This window comes from Pagrus pagrus (genome assembly GCF_965226575.1).
Source record: "Pagrus pagrus genome assembly, chromosome: 11".
Taxonomy (NCBI): Eukaryota; Metazoa; Chordata; class Actinopteri; order Spariformes; family Sparidae; genus Pagrus; species Pagrus pagrus.
This window is the reverse complement of record NC_140195.1, coordinates 5,767,282-5,785,685: the sequence shown is the minus strand read 5'-3', so window position 1 is coordinate 5,785,685 and position 18,404 is coordinate 5,767,282. Positions and strand designations below refer to the sequence as shown.

General features: G+C 40.5%; 1 protein-coding gene across 5 annotated transcripts in view; it reads left to right on the top strand.

Annotated features, from left to right (window-relative positions):
* LOC311265823 (putative N-acetyltransferase camello) overlaps positions 1-18,404 on the top strand; it is a 58,646-nt gene that overhangs the window by 21,491 nt on the left and 18,751 nt on the right. For 2 of the 5 annotated variants that reach the window (XM_084367845.1, XM_084367846.1), the window contains exons 2-3: positions 3,035-3,117; positions 3,639-4,576. The exons of 1 other annotated variant lie outside the window; for it this stretch is intronic. In XM_084367845.1, the coding sequence (XP_084223971.1) occupies positions 3,035-3,117; positions 3,639-4,390 (835 nt within the window). In that variant the 3' untranslated portion in view covers positions 4,391-4,576. Of the gene's footprint in view, positions 1-244; positions 313-3,034; positions 3,118-3,638; positions 4,577-18,404 lie in introns of those variants that run through there. 2 more of the 5 variants (XM_084367847.1, XM_084367848.1) reach the window with 2 other exon arrangements.

Below are 18,404 nucleotides of genomic sequence, written 5' to 3'. Positions count from 1 at the left end.
ATGTAATTCTTACTGAGATTATTCATGTTTTGTACATTCAGTTTTATGTAGTTTTCACCTTTTTACTGGAGACACATTAATCTGGAAAGCTCTCATCTGATGTTTTTGTACAGTCAGAGTGAGACATTAATCATGTAAAAGTGAATGCGGTCTCTCCAAACACAGAACCTAAGTGAATCTCCATCAAGAGTCGTGTTTCTTTTGTGTTTGCCAGATATACTGTATGCCCATGCACAGGGAGAAAGTGCCATTACTGATGCACAGGACTGGATAAGCTTCCGCTTTCATGTACTGCATTGGAGAAAATCACAGGTCCAACTCAATAACCATGTTTTACTTTGGCAGGGGCACTTTCCGACATTACCACGTCATAAAAACTGAAGCATTTCCGAACATATAGTCTATAGAAGAGCAAATGCATTACTATAAAAATGAAAGATGACTGGAACTAAATGGAAATCTCCGAGGAGTGTTTTTAGCTCTCTATAAAGGCACTTTTACAACACAAGAAGCCACAAGGAAAGTCAGATTTAATTCAGAGTTTCTGGAGAAGCAGTGGGTTTGAAATAAAGTTGTATGAGGTGTGTTCGAATGATGACTAGCCACTGGATTTGAGGGGGAAAACTCAATGATGTTATGGTTTAATCCCTTAATGTGGTGGCTCTTTGACAAGCATACCAAAGAGGCTTGTTCTCTTACAATCCTTGCCCAAGTCCATGTCCATGAATAAAAATGCAACTCATCGGGCATTCATGTTCCCTTAAGAAGTGGAGCATGTAGTTTGTGTTTAGTTTCCAGGGAAACGTTTAACTTTTCTTCCGGTAACTTTTGTGCAATCAACTCTGAAGTACTCTTGGCTAATTTTAATCATGTGAAATTGTTGTTATTGCCTGTGGTGATGAAGTGCCTGAACTGGACTGTACTGAAGAGATTTATACCGTGAAACATACATTAATGATGTTTTCAAAAATGACTCTTTAATTAATGTAATTGTAATTGTACTCTTTAAGTAATGGTCATGACTTTTAGTTAGGGTTGGTTCCCGTTCACATTTGAACCAATACTGGTACCTTGAATTCAGTACCGGGACCCAACAGCACCTTTGTTCGGTACTTTACTCTCTCCGTAATAACAATGATGTAATTCAGTTCTAACCATGGGAAAACTGCATTATTGTTATACTGCATATAAAAGTGGCAAATAAAACACAAGTAATCTGCTAGCTGTTCCTGCTCATCAAGGTATGCTGTGACACTAAATACAGTAGAAAAGATAGACTGTATATGTGTTACCCTGTCCTGGCACGCAACGTCTCGCTCTCTCTCTTTCTCTGGTTACTCTAAAGATGCACTCTCAGGTACCAAAGTTTGATTTTACAACAGATGGTTTTAACAGTAGTACCATCGTAACCCTTAAAAGTACAGAGTTCGGTACCCAACCTTACTTTTGGTCATCGTGACAGATGGTTAAAGTTTAACTATTGTACCAGACGATATCAAATACAGCAGCCTGGTTAGTGGCCCTACACTTTCAAGTTTGATGCTTCACAGTAGGTACCCCTCTAGCGTCACTTCTTGAAGCGCCCCTGCGGTAGTATATATGTATGTATGCATACGTAGCTTACGTAACTTACATTACAAGACTGAATATAGTTACTTTTACCCAAAGTACGACCTGTGCCTAAACCTGAAACCTTGTTCATAGTCGGGTGTTTCCCTCTTTCAGTTGTCAGTCCTGTGTTTTCTCCTTGTGTCTCAGTGTTCTGGCTTTTATTCCCTGTGCCTTTCTTTGTTTGTTCTCGGTCAAGATTTTGTATTTCTCTTTAGTTTTTTGGATTTGCCCCAGCCTGCTTGTTCTGTTTTTATTGACTGTCAGTTTTGGTTGCCTGTCTAAACCGTATTTATAAACTGACGTGATATGACAAAAGGCCTTTGACCCGACTGTATTACCTCAGTGTTTCCAGACATTTATTGTTTGTTGCACTGATTAATAATGAGATGACTTGCATGAGAAATGTATTTTATTGATTTTAATCAGTCCAATATTTTATATTTCACTGTGTATTTAACCTCGTTCTGCGAAAGCTTTTATGTTAATCTGACGCCATTCGACGACTTACAGGTGCAGGTTTGAAAGAGGACTTAAGATTCCTTATCATACAGCCCGTCTTATTATAAACAGGAGAAAGAACCAAATGTGAATACAGTGGTTTTAAAAGGGATTTCGCATGCAGGCTGCACAATTTCAGAATTCACATGCTGGTTGTGAAATGGTTTGAGAAAGTTCCAGAGTTGCTTGACCTTCTGGCACTCACAGATTCATGAGGCAGCGCTATTGATTTAAACAGGTGTAAAGGCCCTTCTCCTGCTGAGGAAATTTAATCATGTCAGAGGGCCACCAGGTTATTGCTCAAGACACTGTCACTGACACCATAGGACACTCGAGTGTCAAGGGGCGAGACAATATTAATTTTACTTTCACCTTATATTCTGTGGAAGAAGCGGTGTGGAGATCCACGGCAGCTTCCAGAGAGAACACCACCAACAAACTGAAGCACCCTAAACGAGGTTAATAAGAACATTTTATTCTTGGAAAAATATCTATGAGGCGCTCGAACAAGCGCTGAATTCTCATTCTGCTGTTTTCTGACTTAATATATTCAGGGTCTGTGCTCATCCTCCTTGAGAAATCCAATGATGGAGTTCTTTACTCTGTTGACTAAGCTAATTAAGTTTTTTTTTTTTTTTTAAATCCTCCACTTTTCAAAATCAAAGCAAAACTGTGATTAGTTTCAATTAAACTTAAGGCGATCTTCCTCAAAATCACCATCATCTCAGTCCAACTGTAAAACTTCTTGTATAATCAATATTTTATATAATCGGTAGCAGTTGTGCGTCAAAGTCATTTAAGGTCCACAAGTTTTTCAGTGTGTATGTGAGTGTGTGGGTGGGTGGTGTGTGCTCATAGGTGAGCATGCTCAGACTAATTTCAATCCCTTTTGTGAATGGCTGATTATCACAATCTGTCGCTTTAGTTCAGTGGGAGCAGCAGCGCTAAGTCCTTCAGAGTGGAGCGAAAGACGAGGGGAAGGAGTCGGCATGGCCCAGAAAAATAACTGTAAGTTGATGTTCTGATTATGTTTAATCTTTTATACCTTTTTTTTCAAGTGATTATGAACAAGAGCACTAATGAGACAGCTCAGTTGGAAATGAATGGCAGTACTAACATACCTAAATGACACGTAACACATTTCACCAAAACTAAGTACCTTTTTTATTTGTTGCCTCTGGAAGCCTCACCTTGCTTTTATTTTCATCATTACCACTATTGAGACCTAATTGTATTGCATCTCAGAATGACACTCTCAAGTCTTACAGAAAAACAAGGCTATAATCATATTAATTGTGGTTTTCACCTCAGGTTGTCGTACTCAAATGCATGGTTTTATTTTCATGCGGAATAAAGTTAAATTAGAAATGAAAAGGGTGAGATTCTGAGAGAAGTGCATCGATTGTAACAACAAGTTACGTGAGCTTGTTGAGCCCATTGTGAAATCCTGCAGGAATTTCTTATTGCAACAACAGGCAGATTAGCCTCACTGAGCTCTCATTCTCTCCCCCCCTCTCTCTTTCATGCAGTTCAGTTCTCCATCAGGGAATACAGCCCCTCAGATGAACACGTGGTCAAATCACTCTTTCGTGATGGGATACTCGAACACGTATACCCGGCTTTCTTCAAGGCCATGAGCCATCCGGACCACGTTGGCATTGCTCTGAGCATTTCCATGGCTGGTTATGTGCTGGGAGGCAGCTCATACTTCCAAGCTTTACTCTTTGGCAGTGCATGGGCTGGCCTCATTTATTACTGCTGTCACGAGATCTACGAAGGCTACATGACGAGGAGGCTGAGCACAGACATGGCTGACATTCAAGCCAACTACCTGGAAAACCCAGATAACGGTTTGTGGGTTGCGGAGGCGGACGTCAACGGCCAGTCCAAGGTGGTGGGGATGGTGGCAGTGACGGGGAGAAGGGGAGGGGAGGAAGGTGAAAGGTTTGATGACTGCAACGGAGGCGTGATGGCAGGAGGCTCAGAGTTTGCACAGGAAGCCGGAGACGGGAGTTACGGCGAGATATCCCACATGGCTGTGGTGTTTCAGTGGCGCCGCAAAACCCTGGGTTCACAGCTGACGAGGAAGGCCCTCGATTTCTGCAAAGAGCGAGGCTACGCCCACCTCGCTCTGGACGTCAGCTCGCCGCAGACGGCAGCCGTCTCCCTGTGCCAGAAATTTGGTTTTGTTCAAACTGCGTCCCACAGTAGCACACATGCTAATCGCTGGTTCTCCAAACTGGCCAGAATAAATGTGACGCGAATGGAGAAGTTTGTTTAGTTTAGACGCCTGCAGCCCGATACAACCTCAACTGTACAGCATATTGAAAAATATTTCAGTTATTTTATGCTTCTCGTCTCACTTAATGCAATAAAATCTCTCCTGTTGTGTGATATTCCAGTGCACTATCATTGTAGTTTGAAAAAGAAAACACATTAAATTTCATGTTTTTTCCACAAAGCAGCATTAATGATCTCAGTTTCCTTGTATTTTCGTCTTGCCTTGATGTATTATGTATACACCTGCACCCCTGACAGCCCACAACCATGGAAAACAATGCAGCAATTGGTCAACTTCTCTGGTTAACCAAATTGATTTGTAATTAACATACAGACAAATGGTAAATCTCAGTAAGATCTTTTATTGTATTCAAATTTGGGGGATTAAACAAAGTAAACTACATTTGCATTCAATTATCTGTTGTTCCCCTGTCCACCAAGGAATATGAAATAAATGTGAGAAAGGAGAAATTTAGTCATTTGGAAGCAGGAGAACTTTCTTTTAAGCCTCTTTCCAGGGAGAAGTTGAATCCCTCTGCCTCAGAGGAATTAATGCCAGCTGACTTCTAAGACCTCACAACTCTTTGCTTAAAATACCAATGAAAAATGCAATAGTATCAGGACATTGGGAGGTTTAAAATTCTTTGGAGCTAAAAGAGCCCTGTGTGTGTGTATGCCTGTGGCATAAAAAGAGGATAAAGAGTTCAGTATACTGCAATACATTCAGGTGATCGTACACAAAGCAAAGAGGAAGATTATCGACGCCAAACAATAGAGGAAAAGCTCAAGTGTTTCCATATTTGTGGTCTTATGATATGTGTGAGGAGGGTCTGGACAGAATGGAGGTTAAAGGGCCATGGGAATTTAATCTTTCACAGCAAAGAAAATAAATATATAGTGGCCACTTTTTCTGAACCAAGGTGAACGAGAAGCTTCCTATAATTAAACTGCTGGATGTCAGCAGAATGCTTTCTTAATAAACCCTTTGTTAGCCGCAAGCTTTGTGTAGCATCAGCTAAACAATGCAGATCTACACATTTCTCTACATTGCTTCAGAAGTACCCCGAAGGTGATTACAATTTACAAACTATTATCAGCACCGCACAGTTCCTGCTTATCTCCGGAGACTGTGTCCACGGTAAGCCTATGAGGGGACTTCAGTGTGTGCAATGACAGGTGTAGCCTGAATTAGTTAATTCAAGAGGAAGCACTGTATGGATAGAGCAGCTTGGCACAGAGACACGCTCACCATCAGAGGCCTTCGGGCATCAATCATTCCTGCCGAGGCTGTCAGAAAAAAATTAGGCTGGTGGCCAGCAGGCAGGTGCTGAACTAGCCAAAGGGAGATGAGCCTTAATGCTGGCCAACCTGTTGTCATCCTCGCACAATTACCAGTACAATTGGCCACAAGGTAATGACGGCTTGATTGTAATTCCTGTCATACACATGCTCCACAGATGAGTCAGTTGCCATTTTGGGGGCATGTTGGATGAGGAAGCTTTACAATTACTTCCATAAAAGTCAGCATTGCTGTAGCTACAGATGCTTAAAAAGTACTCACCCTTGTCGTAAGTTTTCATGCTTTACTGTCTCGTAATAGTGTTAATGGCGTCTCTGTCTCAGCCACTCTGTCCCACGTCACTTGTTTCTGCGCTATATAACCTCAGCAAGAGGGTAGGATCACAGCGTTGCATACATGTTTACAACACATAACATTTTTATGTGTAATGAGTTTTGTTTGTAGTTGGCACCTACATTACGTCAGACAGATTGTTACAGACTGTGGACAGTGGTGTTGCACTCAAGCTGCGCGGGGCGCCAAATCTCACAAAATGCCCATTTATTTGTAAGATCTGGACAGAATTCATTTTAAAACATTCAAAACATGAACATTATCAACATGTGTGAAGAAACAACAGTGTTTACGTTATGTCAAAGACGTCTACTGTTGCACAGATGTCTACTGACGTTAGCATGCTAGCAAGCTAAACCCAGCCCGTCCTGTCTCCTAGTATCACCGTGTACTTGTTCCCTTACAATCTTTGTCAAAGTACAGTGCAGTTCCATAAATGGGCACTTATGTTCCCTTTACAAGCATGTAGTTGGCCTACAGCGGTCTGTTTCCAAGGTAACTTCCAAGGTAATCTTCTGGTGACTTTTTGTGCAATTTACTGTGAAGCACTCTTGGTTAATTTTGACAATGTGAAATACGTATTGCCTGTAGGAATGACGTACTTTATTTATTTATGAAGCAATTTATACCATGAGAAATGCAGTGACTCAATTTAAGGAGCACTCTGCAAGACATGCTATTGCTATGTCCTATCAAGGTTAGCCCGTTCTGTCTTCTAATTTGACTTTGTCCCTGCAAGAGGCGATGGACGATTACCCCATGGTGTCAGCTGGGAGATAAATGCTAGCTTTTAGTGTAACTACTGAACTGAATAAACTCACATAATGTCAAGAAATGAAATACTCTTACTTTTTTTCTTTACTAAACAGAAAAATACAACCGTACAACTTCTGAATATAAGTTTCTCTCACACAGTCTTTGTCTGTTGTTCCACAATCACCTCAGGTTTGGTCGTAATATATCCTTAATTCAAAGAGTAAGATGTGAAAATATTCCGGCTCTACACTCTGTTTTGCTGATGACCAACCCTCTCATCTCTAATGCTTCTTCTGTCCCCGTCTGCTGTGTCTTCTCGTCCCCGAAGTCATAGTCCTGGTCAGATCCACAGTAAATCACCTCCATACTGTATCCCCTGTCCTCAAACTGACATCTGACAGTCTTGGAGACTGTGTTCACAATTTCAGAAATCAATTTCAGTGTCCAGACGTGTTCACTATCAGGCTGCCAGATCCAGTTGAGCTCGGTCCCGTCACCCGTGGTGATCCGAGGTATTGATCCAGGCAAACTGCCGGGCCACTGGCGCTGGATCTAACCGAGCCATGAGCTAAATAGCCAACAGTAGTTAGCTAAAGCCAAGGAAAGAGCAGCAGTTGTCAGTTACTCTGATGATGCTGAGCCCTGACACTCCCCAACAGAATAAGCCCCTTTCCATCAAAGGAATTACAAATTTGAAATATAAAGTACATGTTTGCCTAAGTATTCAGCCCCTCCAAGTCAGTTCAGTGTACCTTGGCAGCAAATACAGCACACTGGATTGAGATGTGACTCAGGTGTGACTCAGTCCCTCCAGAACATTAACATAGTTGCTTATAAACCATTGCTGTTACTGCAACGCTTTGGCTTTAAAGATTGGACTTTCCAGATTTATTTATACCACAATCGATTGAAACCCCTCCATTACTCACAGCTGATCTCCATTTATTTCATTATGCGAGTTCTGAAAAACCAAACGGCTGCATCAGTGATGATTCAGGTGTGTCTAATGAAGGGGAAAAACCTGTCTTTTGCATTTGTAATTTATTTGGATCTTTTTTCACTTTGCCATTAAAGTGTTTTTTAATGATCAGTATTTTTTTATTACAATGTTGTAAAACTTTAAAACCTGAGTGTGAAATTCTGTTTTCATGGTCGCATTCATGCAACAGCTGACAGATAATTGGATTTATTAGCATAATGACGGACTTAATGAGTGTCAGCACTGACTCCAGAGGAACAAAAAATGTTTTCTTTCTTTCTTTCTTTCTTTCTTTCTTTCTTTCTTTCTACTTTGTTTATTTGTGTTTCCTTCTTTCTATTTTTTTGCATGCTTGTTTTTTGTCTTTCTTTCTTCCTTCCTTTCTTGTTTGTTTGTTGGCGTTTCTTTGTTGAGGAGGGAATCTAAAGGTAGGACCCTTCAACCGTCCGTCATTATTGGAAGAGAGGTCTTCCTAATTTGAGATAACATATAAACGAAATAGGCAAGACTGTCGTTGAAGGATGAGCTCATGAAATTGGAAAACACCTCACAGGGATTATTTTGAGCATGGCTGCCTTCGTGCACTCTCACAATAAGGTATTTCTTGTGGTGTGTTAATAACCTGACTCATGATCGAAGTCATCTGGCTTACTGTGGGAAAAGAGTTAATTTATCTTAAAGCAAACTTTGATGACACTTTCAAAGTAATAACAAAAAAAGGTAATTAACATTACAAACTGCACCTGTGTGTAAACAGGTCTGTCTCTTTTTCTATACCAGCGCTCTTATTGAACTGGCAAAGATTATGGAGATTAATTGCATCAGGATACCAGTCGCCTATGTGCTGTTGTCTGAGAGCCAGAGGAAAGATTTGTTTGGATCATACATCATCATACGCTATTCACCACTGCCTCGCATAATCACTTTTTTTATCTTCTTTGCTGCACCGCAGGAATTAACTTTTTGGCCGTGCCGCTGAACTTAACTGCAGAAAACAACACCTGGGCAATTACTTTAGATGTTAAATCACAAGTAACGAAGGCATGTCACGCACTTACACAAAATAGATAGTTTACCCTGCACCGTCAGTTCGCTGCATTTTAGGAAGCTGACATTATGCAGAATCTGCACTTCCTTTTACTGAATAATTGGTCTATTATTTGCTGCATGGTTTTGGATGATAAATATGTTTTTGTATAAGAGCAGAGTATTAGACCACAGTGTACCACTCAGAGGTAAAGTATGAGAAACAGGGGAGGCGTGTTGACTGGATTCTTTCTATTCTAACATACATGAAAGCACAATTAGTGTCTCCTTTTCATCCAAGATCGGAGGCCAAATTATGGGAATAAATGTGAGATTAGATGTTGCTAATGAGTTGGTGTCAAGTCTATTTACACCACAGTGAACCTCTATGTTGAAGACAAATGTCCCGGACAATATTGGGCAGCATCTCGTTTGCTGAGCTCAAGCTCGCAGTGCAAGGGGACTGTGGGGATTTGGTCAAGGAAGTAATTGGACACAACAACAACCCAAAAATTGATCACAGCTGTTGTAATTAGGAGAAATATGGGGGCAATCAATTTTTTTCATGTTTCAGGCTCGATGCTTTGTCACCCACAGTAACCGCGTACCAATGTAAAGGATGGTAAAGGGCGCTAATTACAGTGTGATCCTCTAATGGTACACTGTGTTTAAAATGATTAGGCAATATCTCTGGATAATGAACCAAAAGATTGTGATCTCAATTATAGTAAGAGTTTTTTAAAAGACTAATGACTATAGCCGGTTTAAATAGAATATACTTTTATATAAGGGACTGTATAAAAGTTGTTGGAGAAGGGAGGAGGACTGAATCTTCAGTTTTATTAAAAGCTAAACTAATATCTTTCTTGGACTCTTCCCTGGAAATCTGTAATACCTATCGCCATTATCTCCAAGCAAGAGCACATATTTATGGCAAACATAACAAGAGTTGGTGAAAATACAGCGACTCTAATGTTAAATAAACAGTTGTTACGCTCAAAGAGTGAACCGAACAGGGGCGCCAGCTCTGTGGCTGCTGATTGGCACAAGCGTTGCAATATTTTTCCAATTAGTTCAAATAAATATCAATGAAATTAGTGGATGTTATAGTCTGAAATGTTTGAGTCATAATCAAAACAATCACATGATGCAGAGTCACATGGTTGGAGACATTTTCTAGAGACAGCCGAGCCAAAAAGTGCAGCTTTAAATATTAAAACACATGAATTATGAGCTTAACAACTGTAAAAGAAGAACACCACTACATGTGAACATCCTGCATTCAGAACCTTAGTTAAACTGGCACTCTACACCATTTTACTTAAGTAAATACTGAGTGCACAGTTGTAATTGGCTGTAGAGAAATGACACCGTACGTGTTTGTTTCCCTGGAAAAATTAAGGATGAACTACAGTACAGGAGGCTCCCCAGGTGGCTGGTAATGAAGTCAAAGAAGAAGAAGAGCTATAGAAACCAAGGTGAGACAAGAGCAAACAGACAAACCAGCCCTCAGTGGAGAGCACTCTGGTGTCAAAGTCTGTTCCCTGGTTGGTATGTGTTTCTCCTTCCCACTGAGACTCGCCACAGTTCATTCTTTCGAGTAGATCAGTAAGTTACCAGGTATTTTACTCCTTCTTTTCAGAGCTCTGAGATCAGGTTTCTTGGTCAAACTGGGATTCTTACGGTTGTTTTTTGCTTTGGACCATAGCCAGGCTGCTAGCGGCAGACATGTTGATAACTTTACACCAACAGTATACAACAGGAGGGAAATTTGAAAAGTTTTTCACAAACATTCAAAATCATCTGGTGATGCATGGTTTTAATGTACAGTGCTTGAGTAAATGTGCTTTGTTACAATCCACCGCTGTCCGTCCTCTCTCTGTTATGATGCACATAATAGCGGTGGAAGCCGCTGTCGGCAATCGTGAAATGTTATGTGTTCCACCAGTAAAGTTCATTTATTGTGACCATAAACTGACGTAGTGGCTCTAAGGGTTGATTTTGATGTGAAAATAAAGCGCTGATACAGAGACCGGACACAGTGAAACACACGTTTATCACCCATAGCACTGCACACAAAAGACTTATTGTTTTTACAGTTAACCTCGCAAGGCAAATGTGAAATAAAATAAAGATCCCCACCCCCACATCAACCCCTAATAACTCTCACACACTCCCTAACTAACAAGATTTGACAAGCATAAGTCATGATCCAATATATTTTGGAATTCATTAATTTCTAATGACATACAGCCTAATTTCATCATATCTCTGAGTTTCCAGAGGTATTGTAGGAAGTGAAGGAAATAATCCCTATCTCAAATGGCAGGCAGAAAACCATTAAAATCCAGCTTTGATTGATCCATTTATTAACTTAAGTCATACTGAAGTTTTTTTGACGAGGAAGCTGGGAGACGGCGCTTTATCACGCGCATTCAATGAGTCATGGATTAACTGGCACGTGTCACAGTATCGAGGTGAGGAAAGGATAAAGCATCAGGCCGGGGTGACGACAGAAATAGACCTGGTATGGACTTCGATTTCTCCGACTGTGGTGATACACGACCGTCTCACAGTTATAGAGCGCTTGTCTCCATCTGTTGTGTAACTCCAGACAAGCCAGATGTCACATCAAGATGGATTATGTATTCTTTAGCCGCTGCTGTTTGTTATTAGGCACTATAACACCAGATCGCTCCAACTTTTTTATGTCTGCGAGGGCGCAACTGAACCTCTTGTTCTCATTTTAGTCAATTTACATGTGTGAACAGTTTTCGCACCTGCTGCATATTTCAAAAAGACTATTAAAGTGTCAAATTAAAGTTATTATTGTCTGGGATGTTGACATTTTGTAAATTATGGGCTAGACGAGAGCACGGCGGGATGTTTATAAATCTTCAAAGCTGTCTGTTGTCTTCACCGAGCAACGAGACCAAATGCACCGTGACTGAAGAAATGTGCAAGGTGAGATTTGATCCCAGAAGTGAGTCAAATGGTTCAGATTCTGGGTATTGACTGCTTGTTGGAAGCTTAATATGAGATTTAATAGGCCCAGGCAGAGAGAACAACTTACATTTTTCATGTGGATTGTTTCTCAGGGGTATTTATTCATGTTTGGACAAGCTGACAAACCTGCATGAATTTTTATAAACAATGTGTTGTGGTCGCTACAACTCGAGTGTCTCGGCGGGTCATTTTGGGTTGGATTGTTGCTTCTGCAGCGGTGGGCCGAAATGGATTTCTCTCAAGATGAAACACAGACCTACCTGCTCTGCTTGGAGGAAATAGGCTCTACAGTAACTGCTCCTTAACAGTGCAACTCATATGGATCAATTCTCCCTGAACATCATTACCAGTTTATCATAAGGAGCACTCAAAGGCAGATCGCAGGGTCGGTATAATTCAGACAGGATGCAATTAATACACCAGGAGAATAAATTAGCTTTGACTATATTAGATTCAACTTTGTCCAAGTACTGACACAAGAAAATGCATCCAACTACAAGTGCAAAACGCAATGAACCGCAGAGTAATGCACATATGTGAAGGAGTAAGAGTAGAGGAGTTGCACTTGGCAGGTACAAATTCAAATCAAATATATAGGGCAGGGGTGAGTACAAGAAATCCTAATAATATGTCAGATGAATAAGCTGGAGGTCTGATGTGAATACGCTGTATATACTATAGATATATACAGTATAGGCAGTGGTATCTCTGTGGTGCAGAGTTCAGCAAAGTGACAGCCGAGGGCAAGAAGCTGTTCCTGAGCCTGCTGGTCCTGGAACAAAGATTATTCCCAGGGAGGAGGAGGGCGCACAGTCTGGAGCCAGGGTGAGAGGTGTCCCTGACGAGGCTGCGCGCCCTCCGCTGACACTGCTTGTGCTCGACAGCCTCGATTAGTGGGAAGTGAAGTACCGCTGATGCTTTGGTTTTCAGTGCAACAGGGACGGGTTTGTTTGCTGTCTCGCTGAGAATTTGATGGAGGGTTTATATCAGTTTGGTCTCCCTGCATTGAGTGGATAGACTGGTCGAGTGGCAAGACTCTCACCTAGAAATGACATTTATTCAGCGCTAATTTGCAACAGCAAGTGTTCTGCCACCCTGACTTGCATATAGGCATAAATAGAAAACATTGATTTGAAGTGTTTGCCATGTTGCAAAATGTTGCTACTGCATTTAATAGAAAAGTGCTCAACGTATTTTACAGCTTTGTACACATCTGAACAAAATGAGTTAGTGGTACGTAAACTTTATTTCTAAGATAACTGTTGGTGGTCAGGCATATAGTCCAAACCTTGTCAAAACACGTCGTCACATTCTGTTTTTTTTTTTTTTATTTTATCTGTGGCCAATAGAAAATGGGAATGCAAGCTTTAAAAAACATAATATAAAGCAATAAATCCTCACATTAGAGAAGCGCGAACCTTGAAATGTTTTTTTTCAGCTGTACATTTTCATATGTTTTGTGTTCAAAAATCCTTTTTACCTTCACCAAGGAGGTTATGTTTTCACCTGCGTCAGTTTTTTGTTTGTTGGTTGGTTTGTCAGCATTACGCAAAAAATACCGCAGTGTGTATTTTTTGTGTAATGCCCCCATCCAATGAAACTTGGATGGGAGATAGGTCTCAATTCAGATTACACCCCAATAACTTTTGGTGTAGATCCGGTTAAAAGGACGAATAATAATAATAATTATAGTCACGTAAAATGTACAATAATAGCCTCTGAAATGTAGTTAAGTAGAAGTATGAAGTAGCGTACACGTATGCCACTGGTCCACTTTGTTATATTTCGGTGGATCTATTCGCAGGAATTGATTATAATATTCATAATTACGTTTTCATTAGTGTATAATCACCTGAAAATAATAATTGTTGTGTTTTAGCTTCATTTGAATGAGCCTTTTACATGTATAGCGGTAGCGGGTCCTCTTCCACAAAGTAGGTTTGTACAGTAGCCCAGAAAGGACAAACAAACACTGGCTCCAGAGAGGGGGAGTGAGACGAGGGGTATTTATTTGGTTTGCAGCCTGTAACCACACTGCTAGATGCGATTAAATCCTACACACTGCATCTTTAAGTACAGTACTTGAGTAATATTCTTTGTTGCATTTCACCACAGATTGAAATCTCTACATGCACATGATCTCTATTCAATTATTACGTGATTCCTATAGAGAAAATAGAGAGAGATAGAGATAGAAAGATAGTGTGGTCTGAGACCTTGCCAGAGACAGACGGGGATCAACCAAGCTTTTACAAGGTTACCGTCACAGAAAATGAAATGCATCCCGCCTGCAGACTCGCATCTCTCTGCTGGCTCGGCTGGCAGCGGTCTCAGCCATCCGATGCTCTCTCTCCTGTGGGAATGGATTTAGTTTGGATTTTTAATTATTCGACTCTGATTTCTAAATTAGTTTTTGATGCCAAAACTAATAATAACAATAGACAGTGATGGATCTTGGGAGATTTGAATAAGCTTATGAGGAGACAGATTGTTCTCTATTCGCCCCGTCAGAGATTACCGCCCCCACTTAGAGGGCTATGAGCAAATAAAAACACTTGTAAGACAATTAAATGACACAATCACACCGAGGTAATTATTATCCTTGATAGCATAAGAATCGCATTCATTCACATCTCATTGATAACCCTCTATAGTTCAAATATTTTTGCGTTTTGAAGCGCTCAGCTCGATGTTTCCTACTGTACTCTGTTGAATGAAAATCAGAAAAATAAATATTTATGCGGTAACTTGGCTGTTTACACACACAACACACCAATATGCTGACATGATACAGTAAAATAAATACAATGAGTGTTAGAAATGTAACACTGGAGTCTGCAAGTGAAGCAATCCTGGATGCTGGAGACATTGTCTTCAAATCACAGCAATAAGTCTTCCTCACCAACTGGGTGAAGGCCCACCCATCCGTCCACCCACACACAGACTCACTGTCACCACTGTCTCTCTCACACACACACATACACAGACTTCTAGACAAACCTTCATCCTTCATTTGCTGCCACTGTGCCCGTCTGCGTCTCAATGTACAGCTGAGCCACCACACCAATATCACTAAATTTGACGGAGCTGCACTTCAAGGCTGCTTCAGCCGGCGCTTTGAGGCGAAAACACATGATTATTACCCAAAGGCAAACACGCTGTAACCCAGCAGCTTGGATACTAGCTACATAGGATAGACAGATGGATATTTACTAATTCTGTGTGCTGCATACTGACTGAGCAGTCTGCTTTGGATCTCATGGCATTCACCATCTCCGGGTTTGGCAGCACAGTCCTAGCAGAGACCCTCTGAATAAGCACATCCTCCTGCTCCCTTCTCCGGAGGCTTAATTGTTGTTGGACATTGTTTGTGATTCCTGCCAAGTTGCCAGAAAGTTTCTCTCTCCGGCATTTTTGTAACCACCCCACACAGCAGGGTCCCTGTGCTGTTATTCTCATGTCATCATCAGATTCATGACTATGGAAAAGGCTGATGAGACCAAATTAGCGACTATCTGAGGGGCATCATCAGTCACATTTCCTCCTCTGGGTCAAACACACAGACCATAATGTCCTAACTACGCTTGCATCTTATTTTCTCGCTCTGATTTTCTGCATTTTTCCATCTCACTGATGTTTTATACAGTTTGTACACTGGCAAAACTTTGCTGATCTGTCTAATGAAATGTTTCATTTTTCATAAGCTGCTGTTCTTCGGGGTATTATTGAAGATTTGAAAATAATCAGACTGTTTTTCTAGGTTGAAAAATACCCACAGTATTAATTTTAGATGAAAGAAGTTGAAAATTAAAGCCTTTAATGACTTAGCCAGAACAACATCAGACAAAAATATTTCAAATATAATCTCAAAGGTTCATGGTGTCACTAAAGCATTCCTGTGAAAAAGATTCGAATAAGTAGGCACTGCGGGGCTTTAAGCTAAAATGCTAATGCCAGAATGCTAACATTTTTGTTCACCATCTCAGTTTAGCATGTTAGCATGCTAACATTTTAAAAATTAGCACTGAAGTGTAAATCCAACGACGTAACAAGGCACAAGAAGATGGAAACAGACAGAGAGGCAGACTGGAATGGGTAGAAAAGATGTGTTTAATAGGTTAGGTAGGTAGGTAGTACTAATAGGTTTAATAGTCTCTGAATTATATTAATATGACGTGAGCTTCAGTTATAGGATCATAATTTACAAAATTAACATCATGCTGTGTCAGGAGACCATAAACTCATTAGGAAACTGTGTATAAGCTAATAAATTGAGTGTAGAAGTAGGGTCATTTTCTCCGAAGCTAACAAATAATCTGACTTTTTGAGTGAGTCTCCCCCTGCTGGCTGTTAAAGAGAATGCAGGTTTAAGGCACATTGGCTTCACTTTTCCATGTTTTACACAGCCAATGCACTGAACGTAATGTACAGCTGAGGATGATGGAGATCTCATTAATTTCCAGGCATTTGGTCGTGAGCAAAAGTATTCAGCTAATTAAAGTTTTGACTTGAGGATGGCACTAGATTGAAAACCCAGGGGATAGTCCATGTAATTACATTTTATCCTGTTGGGAACATGAATGTCTGCACCAATCAGGGGATCACAAGTAATAGCATACGCCACCCAGGGACCACGAATGTCTGTCTTAAATTTTGTGCCAATTTATGAAGTAGGAGTACAGATGTTTGCTTTTCTGCTGTAGCTCTTCGTGGGAAAAATCATCGGGATGCAAAATCGAGATATTATGGACACGTTGTATTAAATGGTGACAAAATGGCAAAAGAAAAACTGCGATCACGGAAGCCTTTTCATGCATTTCACATCAGACGCCATTATCCCTCTTCACTAAATCATGAGATGATGACAAATGGCAGGTCACTGCAGTAGATAGGAGCTGCTACGCTCGACCTACAGCCTAAAACAGCCAATGAGTGATCGTGTAGACAAGTGACCCACTCTTTCTTGTTTCTCCTCTCTCCTGAGTCACAGCCTCTTAATGACTCTGTGAAAAATTAAACCTTTACATGAAAAGTCAGGTGATCAACAAAGTGAATTGGATTCATCCTCTGGGGACCATTTACAAAATGTCATATATCTAAAAAAATAAAGCCTTAAAATATCTTGTAAGACGTATATTATATATACTATATCTCAAGGTTCATGGTGCCATTAAACCATTGTGTCGCAAACACTGAAAAAGCCTCAAATATCCATGTGAGAGTAAAAACTGTAAGAGACACACCATTACAAACCCATTCATGGATGAAAGAACTGACTCAAAGCCTTTCAGCTGTTTTGAATTGATCTTGATCAGCGTGTCGGGTTATAGAACGAGAATGGAAATACACGAAGAATCATTGTGGCACAGAGTGAAACCGACACACACTTTTATCTGGGGCCATAAAATATCTCTGTGGAGAGACACAGGGAAATGAACTCTCAACAGCACAGTAAATAACAGTGTTAAGTATGAAAGCAGACCTGCATGCACACTGCTTGCCAAGACCTTGAGGAGCATCTATTGTCAATTTCCAGCCGTTATATTCTTAGATTGTTCTTTTATTGTGCAAGTTACGATGATGAGTGCAAACACACACATACAGACCGAAAAGCTTCTCTTATAAACTATTCAGCACTGTTGCCACAACATTATACTGCAGCTCTATCTGTGAAGCCACTAACCTTTACAATCCAAGTCTTACTGACATTAGATCATATGGGTTGTCGATTATAATAATAATGACCTGATGATTTGTTACTGGTCCCAGTGGGGAGGTTCCCTCACTGAACGCCTATTCTACAGGGAAGTGGTATTTGGAGGCAGCGTGTTGCTTTAGGACACTTCAGCAGGGCAGATGATTGCATGTACTGTAATGGAGTCTGAACGCAGATCCTCAAGTTTGATAGAGCGCCATGCTGGCTATGCTAACCTGCTGATTCTGATGTGGTACACAGAAAGAGGATGGTGGACAATGTTTTCATAACCTTTTCTGCACTGTGAGAGATAAAAAACTGAATTTGTTTACTCACATTTGTGCGTGCTGCAGCAACAGAAACGCTCTCCCCCCCTGAGCATGTGAGGGAAAGACACGGCAAACCTCTTCACCAAATTACAAATGGATATTAGCCTATTTTAAGAGTCACCCCGGCGATGCCTTTAGATAGTAATCCCAAAGGTGTTTTAGATCGAGATGCCGTCATGAATGGAGGGAGGTATTTTTGTGGGACTGCTGTAGGCGTGATGAATAAACCCTCCCAGTCAAGGGAATTAATCGTTGTGACGTGCCCGCCGAACATCTCTGTAAAGGTTTGCAGAGACAGCTAAGAAAAGATTATGTTGGTCCAGATAATTATTCATATCCTCAGCAACATTTTCTCAAACAAACATAATTTGGTAACACTGAATAATGGGAAATGGGAAATTTATAGTTAATTAGACTTTAGATTAGAATTACACAAAATGCCAGTTTCTACATAATGTTGCTTTAGTATTTATGACACTGTTACCGAACATAAAACATTATTTTATAAAACATGCATTGAGCAATTGTAATGGTTTATAAACATCAGCTGCAACATTCAAATAATGCTTATAGATGAACTACACAGTATTT